General features: G+C 42.3%; 1 protein-coding gene across 5 annotated transcripts in view; it reads right to left on the bottom strand.

Moving 5' to 3' along the window:
* ARMC9 (armadillo repeat containing 9) overlaps positions 1-22905 on the bottom strand; it is a 57768-nt gene extending 34863 nt beyond the window's left edge. The window contains exons 1-9 of one of the 5 annotated variants that reach the window (XM_048954581.1): positions 22602-22904; positions 21326-21451; positions 20618-20788; positions 19571-19726; positions 16824-16916; positions 15615-15639; positions 11467-11624; positions 10210-10308; positions 4152-4187 (exon numbers count right to left, since the gene is read on the bottom strand). In XM_048954581.1, the coding sequence (XP_048810538.1) occupies positions 4152-4187; positions 10210-10308; positions 11467-11624; positions 15615-15639; positions 16824-16916; positions 19571-19726; positions 20618-20788; positions 21326-21451; positions 22602-22652 (915 nt within the window). In that variant the 5' untranslated portion in view covers positions 22653-22904. Of the gene's footprint in view, positions 1-4151; positions 4188-10209; positions 10309-11466; positions 11625-15614; positions 15640-16823; positions 16917-19570; positions 19727-20617; positions 20789-21325; positions 21452-22601 lie in introns of all 5 variants that reach the window. The other 4 variants (XM_048954583.1, XM_048954585.1, XM_048954582.1 and 1 more) reach the window with 4 other exon arrangements.
* Positions 22906-23244: the final 339 nt, after the last annotated feature.

Here is a 23244-nt window from a genome sequence, read left to right on the forward strand (position 1 = left end):
CTTTGAGATCTACCAATGAGAGGCAGCATGCAAGTGCTACAAGCTATTGCTTTGCAATTAAACAACCAAACATTCACGGCACACAAACACCACAAAAAGGAAAACAAGAAAACGAGTACTTGATTACAGCTGGACTAGATGATCCCAGTGGTCTCTGCCAACCTTAATCATTCTATGATTGTGACACAGAAAAATTCTGCAAAATAGCAACAGCTGATAACAGTATAGTGACAACTCCACTATTTCCTAGTTTTGGGATTTATGTAGGTCTGTATCTTAAGGAGTTCTATGACAAGAGGAATTGCTAGGGGATTATATCGCTTTCTGGTCTGTTCTGGAAGCTCCGCCATCCAGTTGTTCTCCTGGAGCTTGCAGGGCAATGACTGTGTGGTCTGTACTACTTTGGGACAAGCAACGGAGGTATCCCTGAGAGGTGAGCCCCATGGGCCCTCCACCTGCAGCTAACACACCATTCTAACACTTCACTTTAACTCCTGCCTGTAAGCAGGGAGCTCTTCCCCCCCTCACAGAACACCCTGTCCCACTCGAGGGGCAGGGTGCTCATCCACCACAGATTTCCCTCCAAAGCACGTGCTCCTCAGCCTCACATCTTCCACAGTTCACAAGGCAGGTTTTTTTCTTTCTTCCTTATTCATTTCTGTTTCATTTCTCTGGTACCGATCAGAGACATCCCAAATCTCAGGATATTTACCTGGTTAAGCACCACGACACCATCTAACCCTCAAAAGCTCTGTGAAGTTCTACTTCTTGACTTGAGCATTACATTTATTAAAAGGAAAAATCACACCTCAGACACAGCTGGCTCCTGCAGAGCAGCTCCTGGGTTTAATTAAAGCAAGAGCACTTTTAACACAACGGAGCCATATAATCTGGCCAGCATAAAAAAGACATTTCTTCAGCAGTACACAGCAGCTCCAAGGCCAAGCTCTCACACATACTATTGCTGGCAGGAGTGTCAGCGCAGCCTTCATCTTCTCAACACACCCCTACTATAGAAAGCAAAAGCAAGAGATTCCCAGCAACAACAATCCGCCCTGTTACAAATTCAATAACAAAACTCCTTTTGTTTAAGTTCTTTGCAAATCTTTAGCCGAAAGCTTTTAAAAACAGGCTTTCATGTTGTAGATGAATGTGAAAACATGAAGTCTTCTACATTTTTAGGAACTAAGGGTTACATTTAAATGAGGAAAAATTTCATTTTTGTCTCAACTGATAAGAGTTCGGGTGGCCTTCTCTAATGAAAGCTGGCAGAACAGAATCCTGGTCTTTGATCCACATGGATCTTTTACTCTCTTGCTGTTAGTTCTTAAATCTGCATGCTGAACCCTCACATCTTGTCACTTATGTGGCAGTAGTGTCCAAGTTCTAACTGCATGGTGTTTGTAAGAGAGAAAGCAAGGGAGAGTATTTGGGTGCCGGAAACTTGGATTTATTTATAACAACTGCTTTAAATAATGGCACAAGATGAAGTGAAGCCATCGGCACTTTGCATTCATAGCTGTGACTCTACCAGCAATAAATTCCTACTATACTCCAAGGCTAGTCAAACCATTACAATCTTCATTTCTAGGTGATGAATCCAAGGCCACAGACTGAAACACAAGCAGCCAATGGCGCTGTGAAAAGAGACCTTCCTCAATCTGCATCCAACACTCATCTCCAGACAATGCCCACATCAGCCAAGCTTTCATAGCTCCTTTTTATCAGCAGTTTCTCAGATTAAAATGATTTGTTGTCAAGAGATATTTTAAACTTAGTATTTCCTCCCAAGCCCTTTTCCTGGTCTTATCAGGTTAAATATTTATCCAACTTTCTGCCTAACAAGTGCTGGTCAGGGAATGATCACGGAGAACATACAGTATATGTGACTTATGTACAATACCCAACATCAGTTTAATCTTAAGCAAAATACTTCTCATGCAAAACCATTTAGGCAGAACCATTTTTCCATAATTAAACACATGCAGAAACCAGGTGTCTTAGGGAAAGAAGAGAAACAAACAAGATAACAGCCCAAGCATTGCTCATTCTGGTAGGATCACGAGGTATGACTTATTGTTGTGATGTTCCTTACCAAAGCCAAACCAGGTGCCATATTAAGCAAAGCAACTCTGTCACAGTGCAGATTAGCCACAGATGGCAGCCCGTCATTTTTGAAAGAAGCGATGCTTGAATATGAACAGCATGGAATAAAATAAAGTTCAAAGGGAAAAATATTATATCAAAATTTATAAAAGAAAACAGATGCATTTCATCTGCAAGCCAAAACCACAACTGAGCTTATCAAATGCTGCAGCCCCACATTCAAACCAACTCCACTTCACTATTCGATGTGTACATTTGTAACGTGCTGAATGTAGCTGAAGCTAAAAACCAGGTTCTGACCTCAGTTACCACTCTGAAAACGTGCTATAAGGATTCACTGTAAATGCAATGCAGATTCTGAATTGATAATCAAAGATATGCGATGGATGTGTGAAGAGTAGAAGTTTGAGCTAAGGTGCACATACCACTAGAAATCACCACTGAATGCTCAGCTCATTTGTCACACGCTAATGACAGGAAGACTGCTGCATGCAGCTTAGCACTGCTCAGGCACTGAGCTTGTGTAAGCTGGCAGGTCTCTACTGGGGTCATGCAGATTTATTTCATAAGATCTGCAAATGTTTTAAATTATTTCTTCTCCTTACTTACACCAGAGATATGCTGTTATGAAAACTTCCTACTTGGCACAAAAAATAGCTTCTCTGGGAGACATGAAGCGTGCATAAAAAAGTCACACTGTAATGCTATGCAACAAAGCAATGACAACAGATGACAGACAAATAATGCTATATATAAACAGTAAGGAGATGTTAGAGGAAACCAATCTATCTACTCAAGAAATACCCCAAAATTAGAGTCAGACAGCTTAAAAAAATTATAAACAATTCTGCATTGCAAGATAATACATTCTGCATTGTACAAAATTGTTTGCTACTAAAGCTACCTGTATACAGGCAGAACTTTTCTTCAGCAAAGATCATTTCTTTCATGTCCTCACATCTATAAACAGGTTTTCTCAATCTTGAAACAGATCACAATGAAACAAAACAGAACGGTGAGCACCCAGCAAAGGATGGCCAGTAGTACCTCTCACATTTGCAGTACCAGGTTGCTTGATACAGGTCATCTTTTAACACAGATGAACATGTATTCTATATGTCAAAAAAAAAAGCACATAAGGAATAGGCTGTTGCATATGGTGATTGTTTCTCCAAACAAAATGGCATTAAAGTGGGAAGTGAGGAACACATTTGAAATAAAGTTCAGTGTTCCTGGGAAGGTCAGATCTTGTTTTACTCAAATAAATTAAAAAAAAAGACACAAACCAACAAATGTGGGTGATTTTAAACAGAAAATTGATTGGCATTTTTTAGAATTGGTGTCAATCACCTTTATGATTTGATTACATGTTGACTTACTTAGAATTGGACTCATTTCCTCTCTTTGCAAAGAATGCACTGGGCAGAATTAGATTCTTATGGCTTATTTGTAATATTGCCAGAATACAAGCCTCCATCTGGGTTACAGAAGTCACAGGCAGTACGCAGAATACTTTTGCTTTTTTGGCTTCTAACGAAAAGGGGCCATTTTAATTGCATGGAAAAAAATTATCTCTAACTGCAAATCAAAACTACAAACACATAAAATAAGGCACACCTCTGATAAGCTGTGTTATCTCAAGCACTAATATCCATCCACCTGTTTACTCAAAGGTGTTGTGGGATCAGGTAGCGTTGGCACTCTTCTAAGACCTCGCATTATATACACTGACGTTCACATGGAAGAAACAATTGCTTTCTGTACGTTGTAAAGAAGCTGTGTTTCATGTAAAAGTTGTGGACAAAGCTGATCTTTTGTTGACATGCTGTGTTACACATATTACAAAGCCATAAGGTTACTGAGAACTTCTGTTCTCCATGCACAAATACCAAGCCTTGCACATATTTTCAGCAGATATAAACCATACAGTTAATGTAACGATGAGTTAAAATACACAGAAAATGGTTACATGTTGTGAAATGAGATACAAACAGCGACAGATTGCAGCAGGCAATGTGAAAGGATATAAAGATAGAGACACTTACATATCCGTCATCACAAGGGCTCATAGAGCAATGTCCCTTTATGGGCAAACAGGCACACATTAAAATAAAGAAGATTAAAAAAAAAGAACAAGTTAACAGAAATAAATCACAGAGAAATGCACAGTCCTTAAAAAAAGTGATTTAAAAAATGAAAATTAGCTAAGGATTAACAGACCATTAGCTCTATAAGGAAAAGCATACCCACCTTCTCCCATTCCACAAACCTGTGTGCTTTAAGACTGAAATCAGAGTGCATCACTTAGGACACATTCATGTTCTCCTTCCAATACCTGGTGAAGTACCAGTCTGCACATCACTCCATCATAACTGCTGGTTAGAACAGCTGTATGCCAAGCACTGCCACATTGCTGTGGATCTACAAATTCTGTTGTTCACTACACTGAAGCAGCTAAAGAGATAAGTCTCAATGGACGTGGCTTTCTATCAGAAGGCCTCAGCTTATGAGAAAGCAGCTCTAAATTTTATCCACACTTGCTTTGGCTGAAATTTCTCACCATCACTTAAGAAAAGCCAGGAGAAACAATGTGAGGTGTTTTGGGAATGTTAGCTACTCCCCATCCCCAAAGGTTCCAAGCCTACATTAAGGAAAAGACTCTGAAAGGAAACCTACAGCTGAGTTACTAAGGTAAAAATCAGACACGATTCATGGTTTGAGCAGTTCAGTATAAACATGCCACGTTCTCTTTACTGAGACTAAGATACTTAACTGATTTAACCCAGAACAGGTTAATATATAAAAAGAACAGTTGAATTCCCTGAAGTGAATGAGTATTTTAACTCTTACAAACACACACACACACACACACACACACACACAGAGTTCCAGGCTAAGACGATTTAAATTTAGCACAACAGATAACAGAGGTAAAACACAGTGAGTGAGCAAAAGAAACCATGAGATGACCTCTGGTGTGATGAGATGAAACTTCACCAAATACATGACCTGAGCCAATGAAAATATCCACAGGCATCAGGACAAAGATGATACTGAAGGACTCGAGGATGACAACAGGAAAAGTTTGTGGAAGTCCCTGCGAGTGACAGCACCTTGCTTTATAGGTGAAGCAAAGAAGATGCAGTTACATAGAGGAAGGCATCACGTACTGTGTCAGCAGAGGAAAAAACTTCTCTTTGTTCACATTTAAAGGCAGGTTTGTGTCTTCTCATATATAAGCAACAACATATAAGAATCATCCCACTGACAGGGACAGAAAATAAATGCATACTTCATCAGAAGAAAAACTTAGACACTCAAAACTTACTACGGAGATTAATTCAGCTAATCAGATCCACAGGCAAATATAATCAGACTGAACAGCAGCAAAAACATAATGAGTATTAATTCTATTCCATGACAGAAGAACAACATATGCAATCAACTACAAAGCTTTCTAATCACAGAACCTCTTCCAGTGGGTAAGACTCATCTTGACAGTGATGGAGACTGCACATCTGGGGAAGTACTCCCAGCTTCCCCTTCATAGAATCATAGAATTGATTGATTGATTGATCTTACTCCATTAACCCTAATCCAAGAAATTTCAGGATGGTGTGCACTGTATGTGAATTGGAAAATCTATGCACGGGTTTAAGACTGAGCTCCTGCTTAACAGCTATGTTGGATCAGGACAGAAGATCAAATCCAAGCTAGTGAAGAGAAAGAAACTGCTAGGCTTCATGCTGTGAATTAAACTGACACACTTGCAGGCAACAAAAGACTCCAATCCATGCTTCTCACTCATCGGACAAATCAACATTAAAAGAAAAAGAAAACTGAAGTGCAGAGTTAACTCAAGTATATTACAAATAAAAGGGAAAGTGTCAAATAAATGCTTAAAAGAATTAATCTCAAACTTATCTGCTATTGCCCACATTATTTCCTTGCCCAAACATTATGAAGTCAGAAATCTGATTAAATCTTCAGATGACTGTTTCCTCAACTTGTCAGAATGGGTGCTCTGACCTCCTGTCCTGAAATCCAGACATTTTCTGCTCCAACAGCTCTCCTGGCCTTCCTATCTTCCCGTACAGGAGCACACATGTCAAGTGACATGATCAAAGATGGGGATAGCTTTCAAAAAAGTCTTATGAGAAAGTAAGACCTTACAAAAGCCTTAGAAAAGTCTCCACCTGCAACAGTGTACCATGGCCTCTATCCCTCTATCTGCATGCAGCAGATGCATCCTGTCACTGGGCTGCAGATCAGGCTCACCAGCTCACGAGGTTGCAGAGCTGGCAAGAAGCATACAGTTGCTTGACAAAAGAATGAGATTCAAGCCAGTTCATCGGAGAGCCCAAAGCAACAGCCAACACCAGCCACCCTTACTGAGTAAGATTTCATGGATATGGTTACACTGAGAAAGTCTCTTGCTTGAGAAACATTACTGCCTTGAAGCCAGTTCTGTAAGAAAGACTGGTGCTGGGATTTGTTCTCCTGATGCGAATTTATTGCAGTATGAAAGTGACAGGCCTCTGCTGACAGGAGACAAAGCAGGAAGCTGATGTTTGCACAGGAACAGCACACACTGGTAAGTGATATATACATGCTATCTTTACTGTACTTTCAGAGCCTGAGACGTCATGGCTTTATATCACACAATGCCACTTCTCAGTGTCATGTCCCGCCTTTACCCCCAGATATTACAAATTGTTCACCAAGTACAATGCACTGGGAACAAAATAAATTTTACAGATAAGTAATGCTACCAAGGATATAATCCAAGGCACACTCTTTAGTTTCCTTGGGCAGTACTTCATGGTGATGACGCAGGTACAGTCCTACTTCCCAGCGTATCCTAAAGCTACCAGTGCTGCAGCTGATCCAACAAAATACACTGTCAAGTCCAAGTACACATCTCACAGCATGATGCTACAACCTATTAGAAAGAGAATGTCAGCTGTGCACTAAGTGGCAGACCTTTAATTTCAACACGACTGCAGAACGCCTGTTTGCCTGAAAAGCAAAGCAGACTCTTTCCCTCCTAAAAACAGTTTCTAAGTATTCCTGTGCAAGATATACCTCAAGGGCAGACATTACAAACAGAGCCAATAAAAATTGCGGCATCACCTTCTAATTGCCTTTAAAATATTCTGTACACAGCTAAGGCATGGCTGTGTACACATTCCTCAGAGCAGCACTGAGAGCTTCAGCATTTCCTGCTCTCAGCACCTGCTCCCAATCTTGCACTGTCCCAGGTTGAGCCAGCACGGCTGGGTGAACACAACCATCCCTTCTTTCCAAACTATTTATTGCACATCTAGCCAGCCTCTGCATTTTGCCAGTACAGTAACCTAATGGTAAGGATGAGCAAAGGAGCTGCCCCTCTCACTAGTCTCCTCCACCTGCAGTTATACAGGTGACTGTCGCTTCAGAGCAGCAGGGGTTCTGTGAGATGGAGTAGCTGGAAAGACCACACTTCAGTGCCTCTAATTGTAAGCAAAAAGTGATGGGATCTTCCAATACAAATCCAGCACAGATGCTGCACCTCATGCTACCGCTTTGTCTGGGTCATGATGACTCCAGTCTTATTCCCAAACTTATGTGAAACCACTGAAGTGTAGAACAATAACATCTAAGTGTGTAACAATGAGGCATTTGGAACGGCTAATTAAAAGTAATGGGATGCCTTAGTGACCCAGTGGCAAACAGATCCAGTATGGCTTTCAGTCCGTCCCATCTGGCTTCACAGATCAACAGAGGCAGGGAGTGCTCAGAAGTATTTTGGGGCTACATATATTTATTATAATTGTGTTTCTGCATGTTTGCTGTTCTTGTATAGAAGCAGAACTATTCACATGGGAAATAAACAAGAAAGTATTATCAAGTAGGATAAAAGGATAAGATGGAGGAATCTGGTTACTATGCAGTTAAGTTCTACAGTGAAGACTGTGATCAGTCCTGACCCTACAACTTGGCTAATGGCTCAGACCGCCTCAGTATGAGAGTCTGCTTATAGAAACAACATTTAAATTTCAACCACAGGAGCTACTATAACCTCACTGTTAAGGAGTGACCTGAACCAGTTGAGAAACCCTTAATCTAAACAGACTCAGTGCTATAGTTGTCCTGGTCTTTCCCTAGAGAACTTTGATGGTACAACAACTGCCTCAAGCAGTGTGGGTAGGGGACCATTAAGATGCACTGAAATAGTTATGCTAGTAAAATCTAGTATAAAAATACTCAACTGTGCCAAAAGAAGACAGCTTTACTCAGCTTAATCCAGCTAATTTGGGATGAAAAGGAGGCAAAATTTACTTTCAGGTGAGCAGAAAACCCACTCCAATCAAAACTTCTTTCTCTGACCTGTCTGCGTAGCAGGAAATCACATTAAAATTGCCATGTTGGCATAAGTGCAGTGATAAATGCATTTCCAGAGTACAAAAGCTTTCAGAGACACTTTTAGAGAAGCAGGAGCAAACAAACATGATGTGTAAGGCTGACAATCATTTCAACACTGTTTAGTAGAAGGAAACAGATGAAGAATGGTTGAAAGAGATTCTGAACAGTCACCTAATCTGCCCTGGAGGAGCAGCCAAGTGTCAACTATTTCAGGTAAATCTGTTTGGCTATCTTCTTTTGTTCTTACAAATGGTGACAGGTTTCCTCTGACACTCTGTGTTTGTAAACTGTTGCTTACCCACTTCTTCAATGATCACTTATTGATCTTAAACTTTTTTTCCACAGAGAATAAAACAGATGTCTAAGCCTAAAGGCCACAGGGCTGCAGAAGGAAAGACTTTTTTGCTAAAAGCAGCATATGTGATGGGGAACAAAAAGACAAATGTAGTTCACTCAGCTTTTATTGGCAAAGGTATGGCTTCAGCCACTTCCATGTACCATGCAGTGGATGAAAAGAGAAACTGTCAACTTGCATAGGGAAGACAATTTGCCCTGTGCCTGCAAAAAGGTTCAGGAGATCGGAAGGTCATCTCATCACACAAAGAAGCAACTTGAAAGTGCAGAAGAAAAAGGGAAAATCTTGAAACAAGCAAAAAAGCAGGAACTCAGAGAAGAAGGCATGTGGCTGCACCAGGTGACAATATGCAGGTGAATGGGATACACGAAGCATCATCTTGGAAAGCTGCTGACAGGGAAAGTTGGAAAACCTCAAAAACTGTTTTTTTTTTAGAAGAAAAATTGGAGGAGGGAGGTTATAATAAGGCACAGAAGATGGTATAACCATGCACCAAGGACACAGCGTTTATCTAAGAATTACATACAGTCCTTAGAGCTGAGGTAGCTGACACAAATCCTGGCTCCTTCCTGAACCCCTGGAAAAGCAGCCTGCTAGAGCTGCTAAGAGTGCATCGCCTAAACACACTGCCAGGGCAAGATGTGAGTTCTGAGCATTAGCAGTGAAGGAAGGGTATGTATGTGAACAGAGAAGGAAGGAAAAGAACCAGGCATCCCGATTCGCTTATTGGTAAGATCAAAGATCTTCAGATATGGAGCCAAGCCCATCGTGTAAATCAACAAGGTGGCTTAGATTGGCCTTCTAAAAACTATTTCTTACAAAAACACAGTCCTCCCTTCTGCTGCTTTTCCTCATGTGTTCCCACTATTCTGCCTGATGCTCTTTCTTTGGACGGCAATCCCAATTTGCTCTGGGGTTTTAGGAGAGTCCCTCACAGCAGAAGGAAGTACATGTCCAGAGCTGAGAAATACCACTTCTTCACTAAATTAAAACTGCATACGATGTGCCATCAAACCACGCTTAGGACATCAGTTTGTTTTTTTAAACATTCAGTTAGCATCGTTAGTACACAGTCCACTGTGCTATCATAACAACAGAATTCATCATACCTACACACCTGTGGCTGCATAACAGTCATTCACCAGCACATAAGATCAACAAAATCTTATGCCAAATTTTTACGCAAATTGAACACATTATGCTTCACCTTTCAATAACTCAAATATGTGTTCAAATATGCATTGTATGTTTCCCCCCCAGTGGTACCTAACCAGCGTGGGGGAAAAAAAGCCAAAAACACAACACAAGCCAACCACAAAAGCCCAGTGAACTCCACCACTTACCGTTCCAGGCCTTGTGAAGTCAATACTTTGTGCTGCACTTTGTCTCATCTGATTGCTAAACAGGCGAACGCAAACACTTTGAAGATATTCTGGTGTGATCTACAAATCAGGAAACACAATAAGAGAACAAGATCTTATAAAACTTACACTTTCTACCAGACAAGTCTTTGTGTAACAGAGGTTTTTTTGAAGGCTAGAAATCACATATTCAAGACTCATCAATGCAAGAGCAAGGTACGTACTGGAACTACTGTTTGGTTCAGAAATCAAGAGAACTGTAAACTCTCTTCATTGGGAAATAAGTCAGGCCTTCCAGAACTTGCATTAAGCACTTTCAGAATTTAGAGAAAAACTAAATTTGTGGCACCAGTGCTTGCATATAAGTTCTCCTCAATCAAGAGGTGAGTTCTCCAGTAGTAAGAAACACCTTTCCATTTTTCACATAAGCAACAATCTATTGAAGTGTTACCTATCTACAGAGCAGAACTTAAGTCACAGTTGTACAGAAGAGGAAATAAACATGAGTTATGTTTCACTATGAAGCAAAGTTCTGTACTGCATCTCAGTGGGTTTAGGTTTTTTGTCTTGGTAAATCTATACCACTGGATAACAGTTCTGCTTAACTGCAGAACAGTTATTTGCTGTCCAAAACACGTGTGAGAGATTGTAGGAAAGGAAATTGAGATGCTTCTGATATTCATAGACATACAGCAAGAAAATAAAACCCTTCAAAATCATAATGCTGTCATTTCAGCATTATTCTACTCAGTGTTCAGCTCCACTCTGGACTCAGAAGTGACAGAAACCAAGAATACAACGAAAGAGCACCATCAGCTGGACACATTTGGGAAGGATCGAACAACACCATCAGTTGATGAGAGGAAGTACATAGAGACACGGCAGCAAGCAGCACAGGAACTTCAAGACCATTCTTCCTGTTAACAACTCACAGCTCCCTTAAAAGCACCTAGAGGCTGTCCCAAGAATCCTCCTCAATGTCTGCCACAAGAATCCTCTGCAGGTTACACTGAACTTCAAGCACAGAGGTATTCTTGCACAAAAGATGAAGCATAAAATCATCTTTGTATGAAAAAATACCCAAAAGAAAGCTGTAACTCCTCCAGCCACATATGTGTGTGCCCATGTGGTACACTGAATAACCCTTTCACCTTTCACGTCCATTCACTTTACCAATTAAATTAAATTAACAAGTTCAGCTTAGCAGAGAAGCAAATAGACATCCGAGTCAGCTCTCACCATTTTGCCATTGACTGTGGCCTCCAAGGAATCCACAAGCTCTGCAGTGACTCCAATGAGATTATGGTAGTCTGCTTGCATTTTGTTAAACCTCTTCAGGTAGGTCATGGTCCTGTGCTCTGACTCCACTAGTTGTTGATGGAGATGTTGCAATGTTTCTGTCAAAATAATAATAAAAATGAAAGCAAAAGAACCCAGAAGCATTTTTATTTAGTGCTCTGAAGAGAACTAATTTCTCTTCTTGGCTCTGAATCATTCTTCCTGTAAAGATAAAGGGCAAACCTTCCTGTAGCACAGAACTGCTGAGAAACATAACTGATGCATATAGAAAACTTTGGGATCTTCACCTGAAGAGTCCTACAGCAGCGTAGAGTTCCACAGCACGGTTAATGCTCTGTGTTTAAAAACAAAGCACTAAGCTGAATACCTTGCAGCTACGACAAACAAGCCGTGGAGAAAGTATGCATAGCTGTCTGCAAACAGCACGGCCCCCTGCTCTCTGAACTCAGGCACAAACCTCTGCTTTGTTCTACAGTGGCTAGCACACAGATGGCAATCATCAGCAGAGGGAGGAATGCAGAGTGGTGGATCAGCACCATGGCTATCTTGCAGAGCCTTCTCAAGCTGTCCTCTATTATGATAGTCAAGCTATTCTGAAGGCAGAGATATACAAATTATGTACAAATATCTGCTAAGTAACTCTACAGAAAGTAGAGTTGCAAGGGAATGCAGAATGGATTCAGGAGACAAAACTGCCAGAAATACTGCTCAGATAGAACTGCCCACAAGACTCACACTATAAATGAAAAAGATTCATCATTAGATAGCTTTATGAATTGTGATGTTGGAAATTGCTTCAAAATCTTGTCTTCTGGATTGTTAGGGTTTCAGAAATAAGCTGCTTTTATCCCATCTATATGAAAATCAATAGATGGCAGAACGGCTTATCTTTACCCTCAGAAAATTAAGCAAGATGATCTTTCCAATGGGATCTTTTAGAGAAAAAACAGTGCATTAATAAACTAAAAAGCTTGCTATAAATTTAGTCTTAAAATAATGCATGGAATACAGAGAATGTACATTTTCTTACTTTTCATATGGAGAATTTCCAGCGACGACAATCTGTCTTTCAACCATAGGGACTATAACTACATACACTAAACTCAGTATAACTCACAAATGTTAAGAACCAGGTCCAACATACCCCTGGTCTGTTAAATCCAGGGATTATCAATTGTAAACAGGGGCCTTCACTGAGAAAAGGCGGTCGAAGAGAGGAATCAAAAGTCATGACACATCTTGCATTTTTTACATCACTATCTTCTCAAACAGTAATTTTACTAAAAAAGGCAAAGTATTTCATGAAAGCTTCTCTTACTAACGATGCAGGAAGCTTTCACTGTGGACATGCAACTGACCCACGTGCAGACAGGTCCAGCTCTTCCTGCAGCTATGTTGCCCCATTTTCTCCCCTTGCATTCCCGTCGTATTCCCATAATCAATGCCAGCATAGCAAGCTAACAGTCTAGGTAAAAAACAATATCTACTTGCTAGCTTAAAATATGAAATCATCACAACCTGAGTCAGAATAGGAAAGGTGCTTCTCAGAGTCACCTCTGAATGAAAAGCACCTTTCCATCTAAGTGACCTTGCAGCAAGGATCAAACTGCACCTGTAACAGGAGGCACAGAGTCACACAACATTTGCCTTCTTTTTTTCCTCTCTCTGAATACAGATGAATGCTTTCTACTGCCAACTTATCATAAGCTAAGCTTAGAGAGGAATAAAGAAAGGTTCAGACCTAAGACCTACCATAACCATTATTTATACGCAAGAGGAAAGGGAGGCCAATAAAGGGCAGATGACTGACTTCCTGGTGTAGGAAGGTACAGCACACAGAAAAGCTACTGACTTGAGCCAAATGAAGATTAGGCATCTTGTGAACTTCTGCACGTTTCTACCTGTTTTCTTGACTTGCATGTAATCGTGTCTGTTCATTTGCCAAGCCTTTTTAATGTCATGACTCCAGATCCTACGAGTAACCAAGGAGTTACACACATAATTCTACAAGCTTTTCTCTGAAAGCCAGACACTGATTGTTATTCCCCATGACAGTTCACCTACACCTCAAACATGCTTCCTGAACTTGTGCTCGCTCTCCCCATCTCTCTAATATCTGCCTATCCTCACAGCCTTTGCTAGAAGCAGACTCTGCCCAAGCTGAGCTCCATATGCAATGCAGTGGAGCTCGCAGTAAAGAGCGGAACTTCAGTGCCCTGCAGCTGCTGCCAGCTGAGGTGCCCTGGTGTCTGACACAGGATATTTTGCCCCAGGGAGAGGCAGGAGCTGCCTCGACTCCTAGCAGCTCACCTCCTTTCTGTAGAAATTACAATCGATATCTGGAACTGCCCTATTTCCTTGTTAGCAGTCATTTGGCATACAGTAAATCCTGATAGAGGCACGTTGTGCCACATACTTCTCCTATTCACCACTTCCCCCAAAATGGTGGAAGATCAGCTGTGAGCTCACACACAGATTTGTAATGAGGGAATAGAGGGGACAGTAGCTGAGCACTTTCCAAACCCTTCCTTCCCTCTATTCCCTCCATCCCAAAGGATGCACAGAAAGCCTGAAGCTCTCGTTAGGTGTCAGGCTTTCTGCAGTTCTCTACCTGAACTGAAAGCATCAGGGTGAGCTGTAAGCTCAGCACAGCTGCCACATGAGCAGCCTTGGAAGTCATAAAGCTATTATAGGGTTTTGTAGCAAACAGGCAAAGAGCCAGAGACTGCAGCAGGTTGAACAGGAAAGGTGCACACACAAAACTCTCCAGGATGCCCTCCAAACAATCTGCACCATCCCACCCTTACTTGAAGAGCTTCAGCACGAGATTAATGACTGGCAACTATTCACTAAAGGCATTTTCACCATAGTGCTCTTCGTTCATCTGTCACCTATCAGTATTTTGAGCATTTTTCCTCTACAGAAAAAAAACAAGCATTCTCCAGTGGTGAGTCTGCATTGCAGATCCCACGCCATCTGAGAAGCATCATGCAGAACTAACCTCTCACACCCCATACTTTCACACGATACAAGCCTCAGATAACCTTTACAAAAACTCCAAACCTACCCAAACATTAAGGCACACAACAGAGCTGCCAATTAAGGCCGTGTGGATTCAATTCAACTCCATGACAATGGGAAAAAAGTGACTTTTGGAAACAAAAATAAAATAAAAATCTGCAAAGATCTCTTCATTACTCAGTTAAAGTCCAATGCAATCTACAGCACAACATTAAAGAAAATACCTGGTCCTCACTATGGGAGATGAACCTCATTTTCTTTCTAATTCAATCTACAGAGAATAAATCCTGGAGGGAAAACTTTTCCTAATAGGAAGAGTGATTTTTAGGAACACAAGCTGGGCTCATAGAAATCCCTCCCAATAAACTGAACATTGAAAGTTGAATGAAAAAACAAAATGAATTGGCTTGGGAACATAAATTCTGTCTATTGCTTTTTAAAAGGCACCTCAAGTGCCATCAGCATCTCATGGGACTTTGTTCTGAAATGCCATTTTTAGAGGACCCCCCATTACTGAGTCACATAGGTGTTCATGAGCAGCTTGTCTAAAAACACATCAGAGAATCGTGCTTCAATTAAGATGTTAAATTAAGAGATCCTTAGGAGACACCCAACTGTACTATTCTAAGAGCTCAAACAGGATAATCGAAGAGGAACAAAAATCTACTTTATGAAGGTCTCACAGTCTGCAGGAGAACCAGCTGAGCTGCGAAGTCTGCCAGATGCAGACAGGCATAAGCAGGTGCTGGAAACGAATCTGAGGAAGCTTATTCTAACTGAAAACAGAGAGCTGGCATGCACTTTGTGCAGCCACTTGTTTTTACCGTCATTTTATTTCAGGACAGAACAGATATAAAACACAAACCCCATCCTCAGCCTCTCCCAGCCCCACTACATGCCTGTGCTCAGCCCTGCAGACCTCCAGCAGACTTGCACTGAAACGGGTGTGGGTTTAAAGGGATTTGGTGCCATGCATCTGAAAGCTTCCCTGTCACTGTAGGCCTACTTTCCACTGCTATTACAGCCCCTAATAATACGTAATATCCTTATCACATCTCAGCACTTACCTTTACTGCACTGTCCATTCTCCTTCCGTGGATGAGTTGGAGCTGTTCAGGAAAAGGCACTTTCTCTTGCACAAAGAAATCCAACCTCCTGGTAAACTCAGCCAAACCAGAGATTCCTACAGACCCAGACAACAGCCAAAGCACAGTGCTTTGTAGAAAAGCAACAATAAAGGAATCAGTAAGTACATACAATTCTTAAGTGCACAACACCCCTTGTTAGATAGGGACTTCTTGCTGGCCTTTACACATAACACATCCAACTCTGAAGATCTGGTGACTCCAGACTAAACATATTAACTATAAATATCAGAAGTCAAACTGCTGATTACATACGAAATCAGCATAGAAATATGCAAATGTTGTAGGCCAAGTGATGAATTTTTACACCAAAGAAATACTCAGGGTTCAGTTGGGATCCAGTCCATTACTCCATAAAGAGGTATAATGAGAGACAATTTTCTCTAACTGTTCTGTGTCACACACACACACAAACAGCTGTGGTATGGAAGTGAAAGCAGACTGTTTTGATTACTGCTCCTCATCCTGGGGAATAAACAAGAATGGAGCAGGAATAACATTTCCAGCTCAGTACCACTCTGCGTGATGTTTCAGGATGGGGCACGTGAACGAGGATTTAAACTTCATCTGCTAGAGAAGAATAAAGCCAGAAACAAAGACTCCAGTTCAGCTCTCTCTGCCTTACCCTCCACTATCCTGACCAAAAATGGAGAAGGTAATCTTGTCACACAGCTAGTCAGTCTGCAACTTTAGGTCTGACAACACAGCTCAAACAGTGTCACTGGAAGAAAAATAGTCTGAAATGCAACTCATTTAGTAAAACAGCAATCTCTGCAAAGTCCTGCAAACCACTCAGCCAGTCCCTGAAATGGCTAATGGAAAAGACTGAGAGCTTTAAGAACACAAAGACAGGAGTCAGGTTTGGGATAGCCTGTACTCCATGCATGCAAACAAAGAATGGTCACAGGAGAAACGTGTGCTTCGTATCCACCCATGTATTGCCTTCACATAACTTTTTTAAAAAGGTTTTTTTGAATATGGAATATAAACAATGTTTCCTACCATAAAAGACATTGAACTGCAATGTTTCTGCAAAGGCATAATAAATCTTCCAGCATATTCTTCCAATAAATCACACTGCCTCTTTACAGCAATTCTAATGATCTTCAAAGTATTTTCTCAAAAGGATACAAATAAAGTGAGAAGCCTGGGAGTCTGGCTGGCTTTGAGAGTCAGACACAGGAACTTTTCCAATCTTGTCCTTAAATCCAACGTCCAAGAATCCTTCAACAAAAAATGATGACAGCTGTTCACCAAATATGTACACTTTGCTGAAAGGACTGCTTGGATCACATCAACCTTCCACTAGTAAACAAGGCAGCTAACACTGTAGTGAGATTTTCCTTTGCTGTTACTGAAGCAAATGTGTTAGCTACCTACCCCTAACATCAAAGTGGATTTAATATTATTTCAAGACCTCTAAAATTATGACCTAGCTTCAGTTCAAGTTTAAATCTAACATGTAGTATCATTGTATTATATGCATACGCAACAACTGTTTTTCAACTAGAAGCACCTTTAAAATATAAGCACTTGATAAAAAGGTAGCAAGAATGTCACATTTTTAAATGAAGTACCAAATGAACCACTTCCCATTCTTCTGTTCTCAAAAGGAAAGCAACGAAGTCATCATTAACTCCCAGTGAGATCTGGGACTTCACTCCCTGCCCATAACCACAGGGAGCATCACGACGCGACATCAGTGAACAGTGCACAACATTTCCAAGATGGATTTGGAGGGGAAAAAAAACACAAAACTCCCATGAAAAGCAGACCAAGACATCAACCACAACGGAATGCTGTCTGACACAGTGTCTCTTAAGTGCAGGAAAACAAAAGTTAAGGCACAAAAATTCCGTGTCTAAGAATTCACCAATTACATTTTTCTTGTATTTCAAACCATTAGTTCTGCTGGTTTCTGCTCGGTTTAAAACAGATTTAAAGCCAACAGATGAGAAGGAAGCATCTTCCAACAAGTGAAAAAGCAGTACAATCCAACAAGTAGCAGGAGCTTCTTAATTTACTGCTGGATATGTATACATTGCAAGCTGTTCTTGCAGCTCCAACTCGCCCATATTTCACCACGCTGGACAGCATACAGTATTTCCTTGCTGCAGTCACCAATTCAGTAAGAAGACACTGGTAAACCACAGGATATCATATATTACCAAAGGAACCATGTCTGTTACAGAAAGAAGTGTGTATTATTTTTCAAGATATATTAAACAAACAGTTAGGAACTCCAGCTACATAAAGCATGAGATGTCTGAGAAGAGAGGTGCCGTAAGAACACTGCTTCATAGAGGAGTGACTCACTGCTGTTCTTTCTCAAATGCAGAACAACCTGTGCTTCCACACTAACACATGGTCACACAGCCAGCTGTACAGTTCCCACAAGAAAACATGAGTGGCTGTGGACTAAGAGATGGATACTGAGTTACTATGAATAAACCAGAGAATCCTGTCTTAGATTAGGTATTAAAAAATAATCTGCTAAGCGTAATTAAAAGAGCAGTCATTGCCCAACACTGAGGTCAACCAGCACACCTCATTATTTATAGCTAGTCCCAAAGGAAAATTGCAGTACATGCCTTTTTTGGTGCTAAACTGGAGCTCCTCATCAGCTGCTACATCCAAGTCAGCCCCAGGCAAGCATCCCTTGGGCTCTGATTTGACATGAAGAAGCACGTGGCTGAAATACAGGCTAAGAACATCCCCTCCCACCACCAGCACTGTACACAGCTCCCCAGGTGAGCTAGCACAACTGCCCAAGGGGGGGGAAGGGGGGGGCAGTGAGGCATAAGCACATAACCCAGCAAAAACACTGCACCTACTTTACTGGTAAGTGCCTGTCTGTGCACGTACATACATGGCAGCTCTATATACACGCTCGTCTGCAACAAAGCAGTTCACTTTCTTGACCCAGCTCGAATGCAACAGCATAACCAGCTGTTTGCTGCACAGATGAGAAGTCAGCACAATTTGTCACTACACAAACAAGCCACCAGTTGGTGGAACGGGTGAAATATCCTCTGCAGGAACTGCCACTGCCTTACAACCACATCTGTAACCACTCCCCTCCACACTGCCCACAGCACTGTCAGTGGAAGGGAGTTTTGTTACCCCTTCTTCAACAGAGGAGCAGTCATGACCATGAGCCTTACAGAAGTGCACCTGGAGGTGAAAACATATTTGAAGGTTCAACCAGTAACTTTTACACTCGTTTCACCTCACGTGTGCGTGCCTAAGAACTGAACCCTGACAGCCAAAGGCAAAGGCTACAACACAATTCACACAAAAAAACATTAACCAGGAAAAACGCCTATGGCAGCAGTCATGAAACCACTGAACACAGGGACACTTCTCCAGCACGTCTCAGAGAACACTGACTTGTTATCTAAATTAAAAGAATCACATCCTCAATTTCTGTTATGGGAAGATTACTTAGCTACTTGCCTTTCTCTTTTCCACATTAAGCAAAGCTGAATGAAACTCTATTAGTCTCCTTATACCTAGCTATCATGCTTTGAAACCAAACCATACACAGATAGTGGGGTATCCTGGGCAACAACCTCAAAGCATGGAAGTGGAACTGAACTACTCTGTAGTGATTCCCATAAGCGCTGTGTGGAAAGGAAAAGACACAAAGCCAGCACACCAGCAAAGAGAAAATTCATTTAAGATTTTACTCTGTTCTCGACAGCACCCTCACAGCCCTTCCTCCATCAAATACACGTTCTCTTATTGTACAGCTGTAGTAAAAAGAAACAGTAAAAGCAATTACCAAATCAAACATTATCCAACATCTATCATCATATGGGGAAAAACCAACACAAAAGCAACATCATAAATGTCATCTCAACAAATTACATGCTTACCTGGAAAAGTTCTTTAAATGAAGGATGCACCATAGGGTTGGGAACAAAAGGCAAAGCGTAGAAGGGAAGAAACTCTGTAGTCTGGCTCAGGGCAGCTCCTTTTGTTTCCAAGTATGCTTTAAAATGAGAAATTCTTTCCTCAAGTTCAGCTTTGTCCTAAGAAAGAAAGCCACACATTTATTTAGAAGATTGCCATTCTGAATGCACTATAAAGCGTGTAAATGTAACGAAACAAGAGAGGGACAATTGCCTTTTGAATGCCCAGTATACCTGCCCACTTTCTGACAGATAAAGCAGTGTCACTTCATGCTCCAGGCTGACAGAAGATATCTACCTGACTTTAGACATGCTTCATCTCAGTGATAACTGCAGCTGAAAAGATCCAGTCACACTGTGTCAGAAGCGACACGGTGTGAAGAAATCACTGAATCAAAACCCACATTCAGCACGAGAAGCAAGAGGGGGTAATTTTTTTCTTGCCATATATATTTAATTTGTTTCAAGATCTTCAAAATTAGACTTGTACTAAATTCAGAAGAGAAATTGTTAGAAGCGATACGCATTACAAGAAGTTGTTCTCAAAGTCACTGATAACCCTTATTAATAAAATTCTTCCAGTATGTTTTATTATGCCTTGCAGTGAACTCTCTGCTATTTGTGGACTTGCTGTTGAGAAACTGAGTGAGCTTGGATCCAGAGGCTGTATGATGAACTCCCATGGCGCCACGTTCAAGCCAGCAGCCCCAGTAAGTATACTCCTCTCCTATTCAGACCTATCCTACATTTGTAGGAGGTGTGAAAGTATCTGTACGCTGGGATTTTGCAAGTCAAAGTATTTCAGGAGCTCCAAGATAAGGACACCTCCAACCTCTATCTCTCTGCTTCACAAACCAGGGCCAGCTTTCAACTAAAACACAGGCCGCTGCTCAAAAGCAGGATCCGTATCCTGGGACTTCTTAAGAAGCATCCCATTTTCATCCAAACCAAAGCCAAACAGACCAAGTAAAACAAAAGCAACCTGAAATTCAGACTGTGAAATAAACTTACAGGCTTTCCCACGGAGTGTTTTAAGAGGTAGGTGGCAAAATGTACGTGAAGATGGAACTCCAGCTTCTGAGCAACTGGTTCATTGTCCCGGACTGAAGATGAAACGTGCTCCTCCCAGAGCTGGAAGAAAGCCTTCTGCTCACCATTGTCAAATGCTCTGAGCAGATCTTTCTGAAAAGGCAAAAGCATTCAATCAAAACACAAACAACAGAAGAGCCGCATTTTTCAACCAGAGTAAATGAAGAATCTAAGTGACACCTGAAGATTCTGAATTAAAGCTTTATCCCAAACCTCCCACCACTCAGTGACCAGCTGAATATTCTTTCTGAAGCTGTCTTTAATATCTCCAACAGCATGAATCAACCTTCATAACACGAAGCAAAGAATTTTCAAGCATCTATCTGGGGACTCATCTTTACCATAATAGAAAAACGAATGCCTACAGTGTCTGGAAATCAGCCTTGCTGAAGTACATCAACCTGAAAAAAGCTGAAATAGTGCAAACCTACTGCTTCAGGTACTGGAGTTCTGCAAAAAAGAAAATTCAACGCTTCCTGCACTAAAAGAAGAGTGCTTGCAGCCTTCTCCAAAATAAACAAGAATGGGTGCAGGCTTCAGATAACATTACTGTTGTAATAATTCACATAGTGTTAGGTGGACTTTGGCTGGTTTGAGTGTTACTCAGAAAAAGTGCAAGTGATGCATTACCTGAACAGGAATGGCTTTTGAATCTCTCAAGGAAACACCTGCTGTTTTAGGTAGTGACTTCCCTTTTATTTTGCATTCCTTTGCAAATACCTTCACTGTTTCTTCAAATTCAGCAAAATCCAAATACTGCAAGATAAAAACATAAAGAAATTATCATTTTTAGATTATTAATGCTTCAAAGAGGGGCCCATGAATTGCCAAAGTCCTCTGAAGTTTCTCGGTAGGGAACTGCTTTGGCAGGGGGGTTGGACTCGATGATCTCTGGAGGTCCCTTCCAACCCCTACAGTTCTGTGATTCTGTGATTCTGGTAGCACGGTCCCTGAGTGCTGAATGTCTGCATGAGAACAAACTAAGAACCATGTCTCATATGCTAGGAAAATGCTGCTTCCCAGGTAGATTACCTTCTACAGATTCTACAACAGTGCTCACAGCCACTTTGTAAGAATTATGCTCCCTAATTTAGACGGTAACTTCATTCAAAGAAGAAAAAGAACCAAATTCCATTGCTGCAGCACCTCGCCTGAATGAATAACGCAACAACTTCGTTGCAAACGATGTCCTCGGGGGACAGAATTTTAAGCGTGATCCTCATCTTCACAGCAGCACTCACACACGGCAGAGGCACTTCCAGCCCCTCGCATCCGAGGCTGCGCATGCCAAATCAACGGCCAGCTGAGCACCGTTCTGAAGAAGAGATCGGCAGCCTCCTACCTTCCCCCCACCACGCGCAGGCACCGCATCACGCACCTCCCCACCTCGGGAGCCTCAGGCACTGGTTAACGAGGCAAGAAGTCGCGTTTCATCTCGCCAACTTGAATATGGCCACAGGGAAGAGAAATAATTTGCTTCCTGCGTTGTTAGCACAAGCGGTGCTATATTAACAAGTCCTTAAAACTGCTTTTAGGTTTGCATACTGAGAGCCAAAAATGAGTTAGGCTTCAAATTATTTTGCTGCTCGGTAGAATCGTTAAGCAGAAAGTAAGCGGCTCCAACACACAGCGCGCACAAAGGTGAGCGCCGCAGCCGCTCCTGGCCGCCCCTCCACAGCAGCTGCCTGTGGAGCCCCGCAGCCAATCCGCGCACACGGGCACACGCCGCGAGCACTCGGGGCAGGACGACGGGAGCACCCGACGGGCAGCGCTGCCGCTCGGATCTCCAGAGCTGCCCGCCTCGTTGGTGGCTGCGGCGAACACGCGGCCGGATGGCAGAGCGCCTTTTCAGCGCCTCGCTCCCCGCTCGCTTCAGCAAAAGGGAAGAACAGAAGAGGGCACCGACCTCTCTCACCAGTCCCAGTAACTCGGCCTCGTAAGCCAGCACGTCGCCCATCGCTGAGCGGCACCACCAACACAGCGACGCCGGCGCGGTGCGGCCTACCCGACCGCCGCCTCCCTCGGTCGCTGTGGCAACCGCGGCCACACGCCCCTCCCTTCTCCTGCAACACGTGATCGCGCTCAGCCAATCGCAAGCGGAAAGTGGAACCACGTGACAGGGGTGGTGGCTTTGCGGCGGCGGGACGCATATGCTAGCAGCAGAACGGTCTGCCGGCGGTGATGTAGCTGGCGTGCTGGTCTCGCCTGTGCAGCTTTGAGTTCCTGTGCCCGCACCTTTGCTGGGTGAACACGCCCTCCCCGTATCCCCACCCCCAGGCGCAACGAGGCACCGTCTGTCTTTAAAAAGCCGCAGACTGCGGTGCTCTGCGTTTGCCCCAGCCTTTGAATCTCAGCCTGACAGGAAGCAAAAGCTGAGGTCACCAGGCGGCTCAGAGACTGCTCTCTCCTGAGACCGTTTCCCAACCCAACTTTCCAACGCTGCGCTCCAGTATGAATGTGGTTCAGGGCGCTGGCATTTGGCCAGTCATCCAAGGATTTTTATTTTATATTGAAGACAGAGGGAAAAAAACAACCCAGCCCCAACCCTT

The sequence above is a fragment of the Lagopus muta genome, chromosome 9 (assembly GCF_023343835.1).
Source record: "Lagopus muta isolate bLagMut1 chromosome 9, bLagMut1 primary, whole genome shotgun sequence".
NCBI classification, from domain to species: domain Eukaryota; kingdom Metazoa; phylum Chordata; class Aves; order Galliformes; family Phasianidae; genus Lagopus; species Lagopus muta.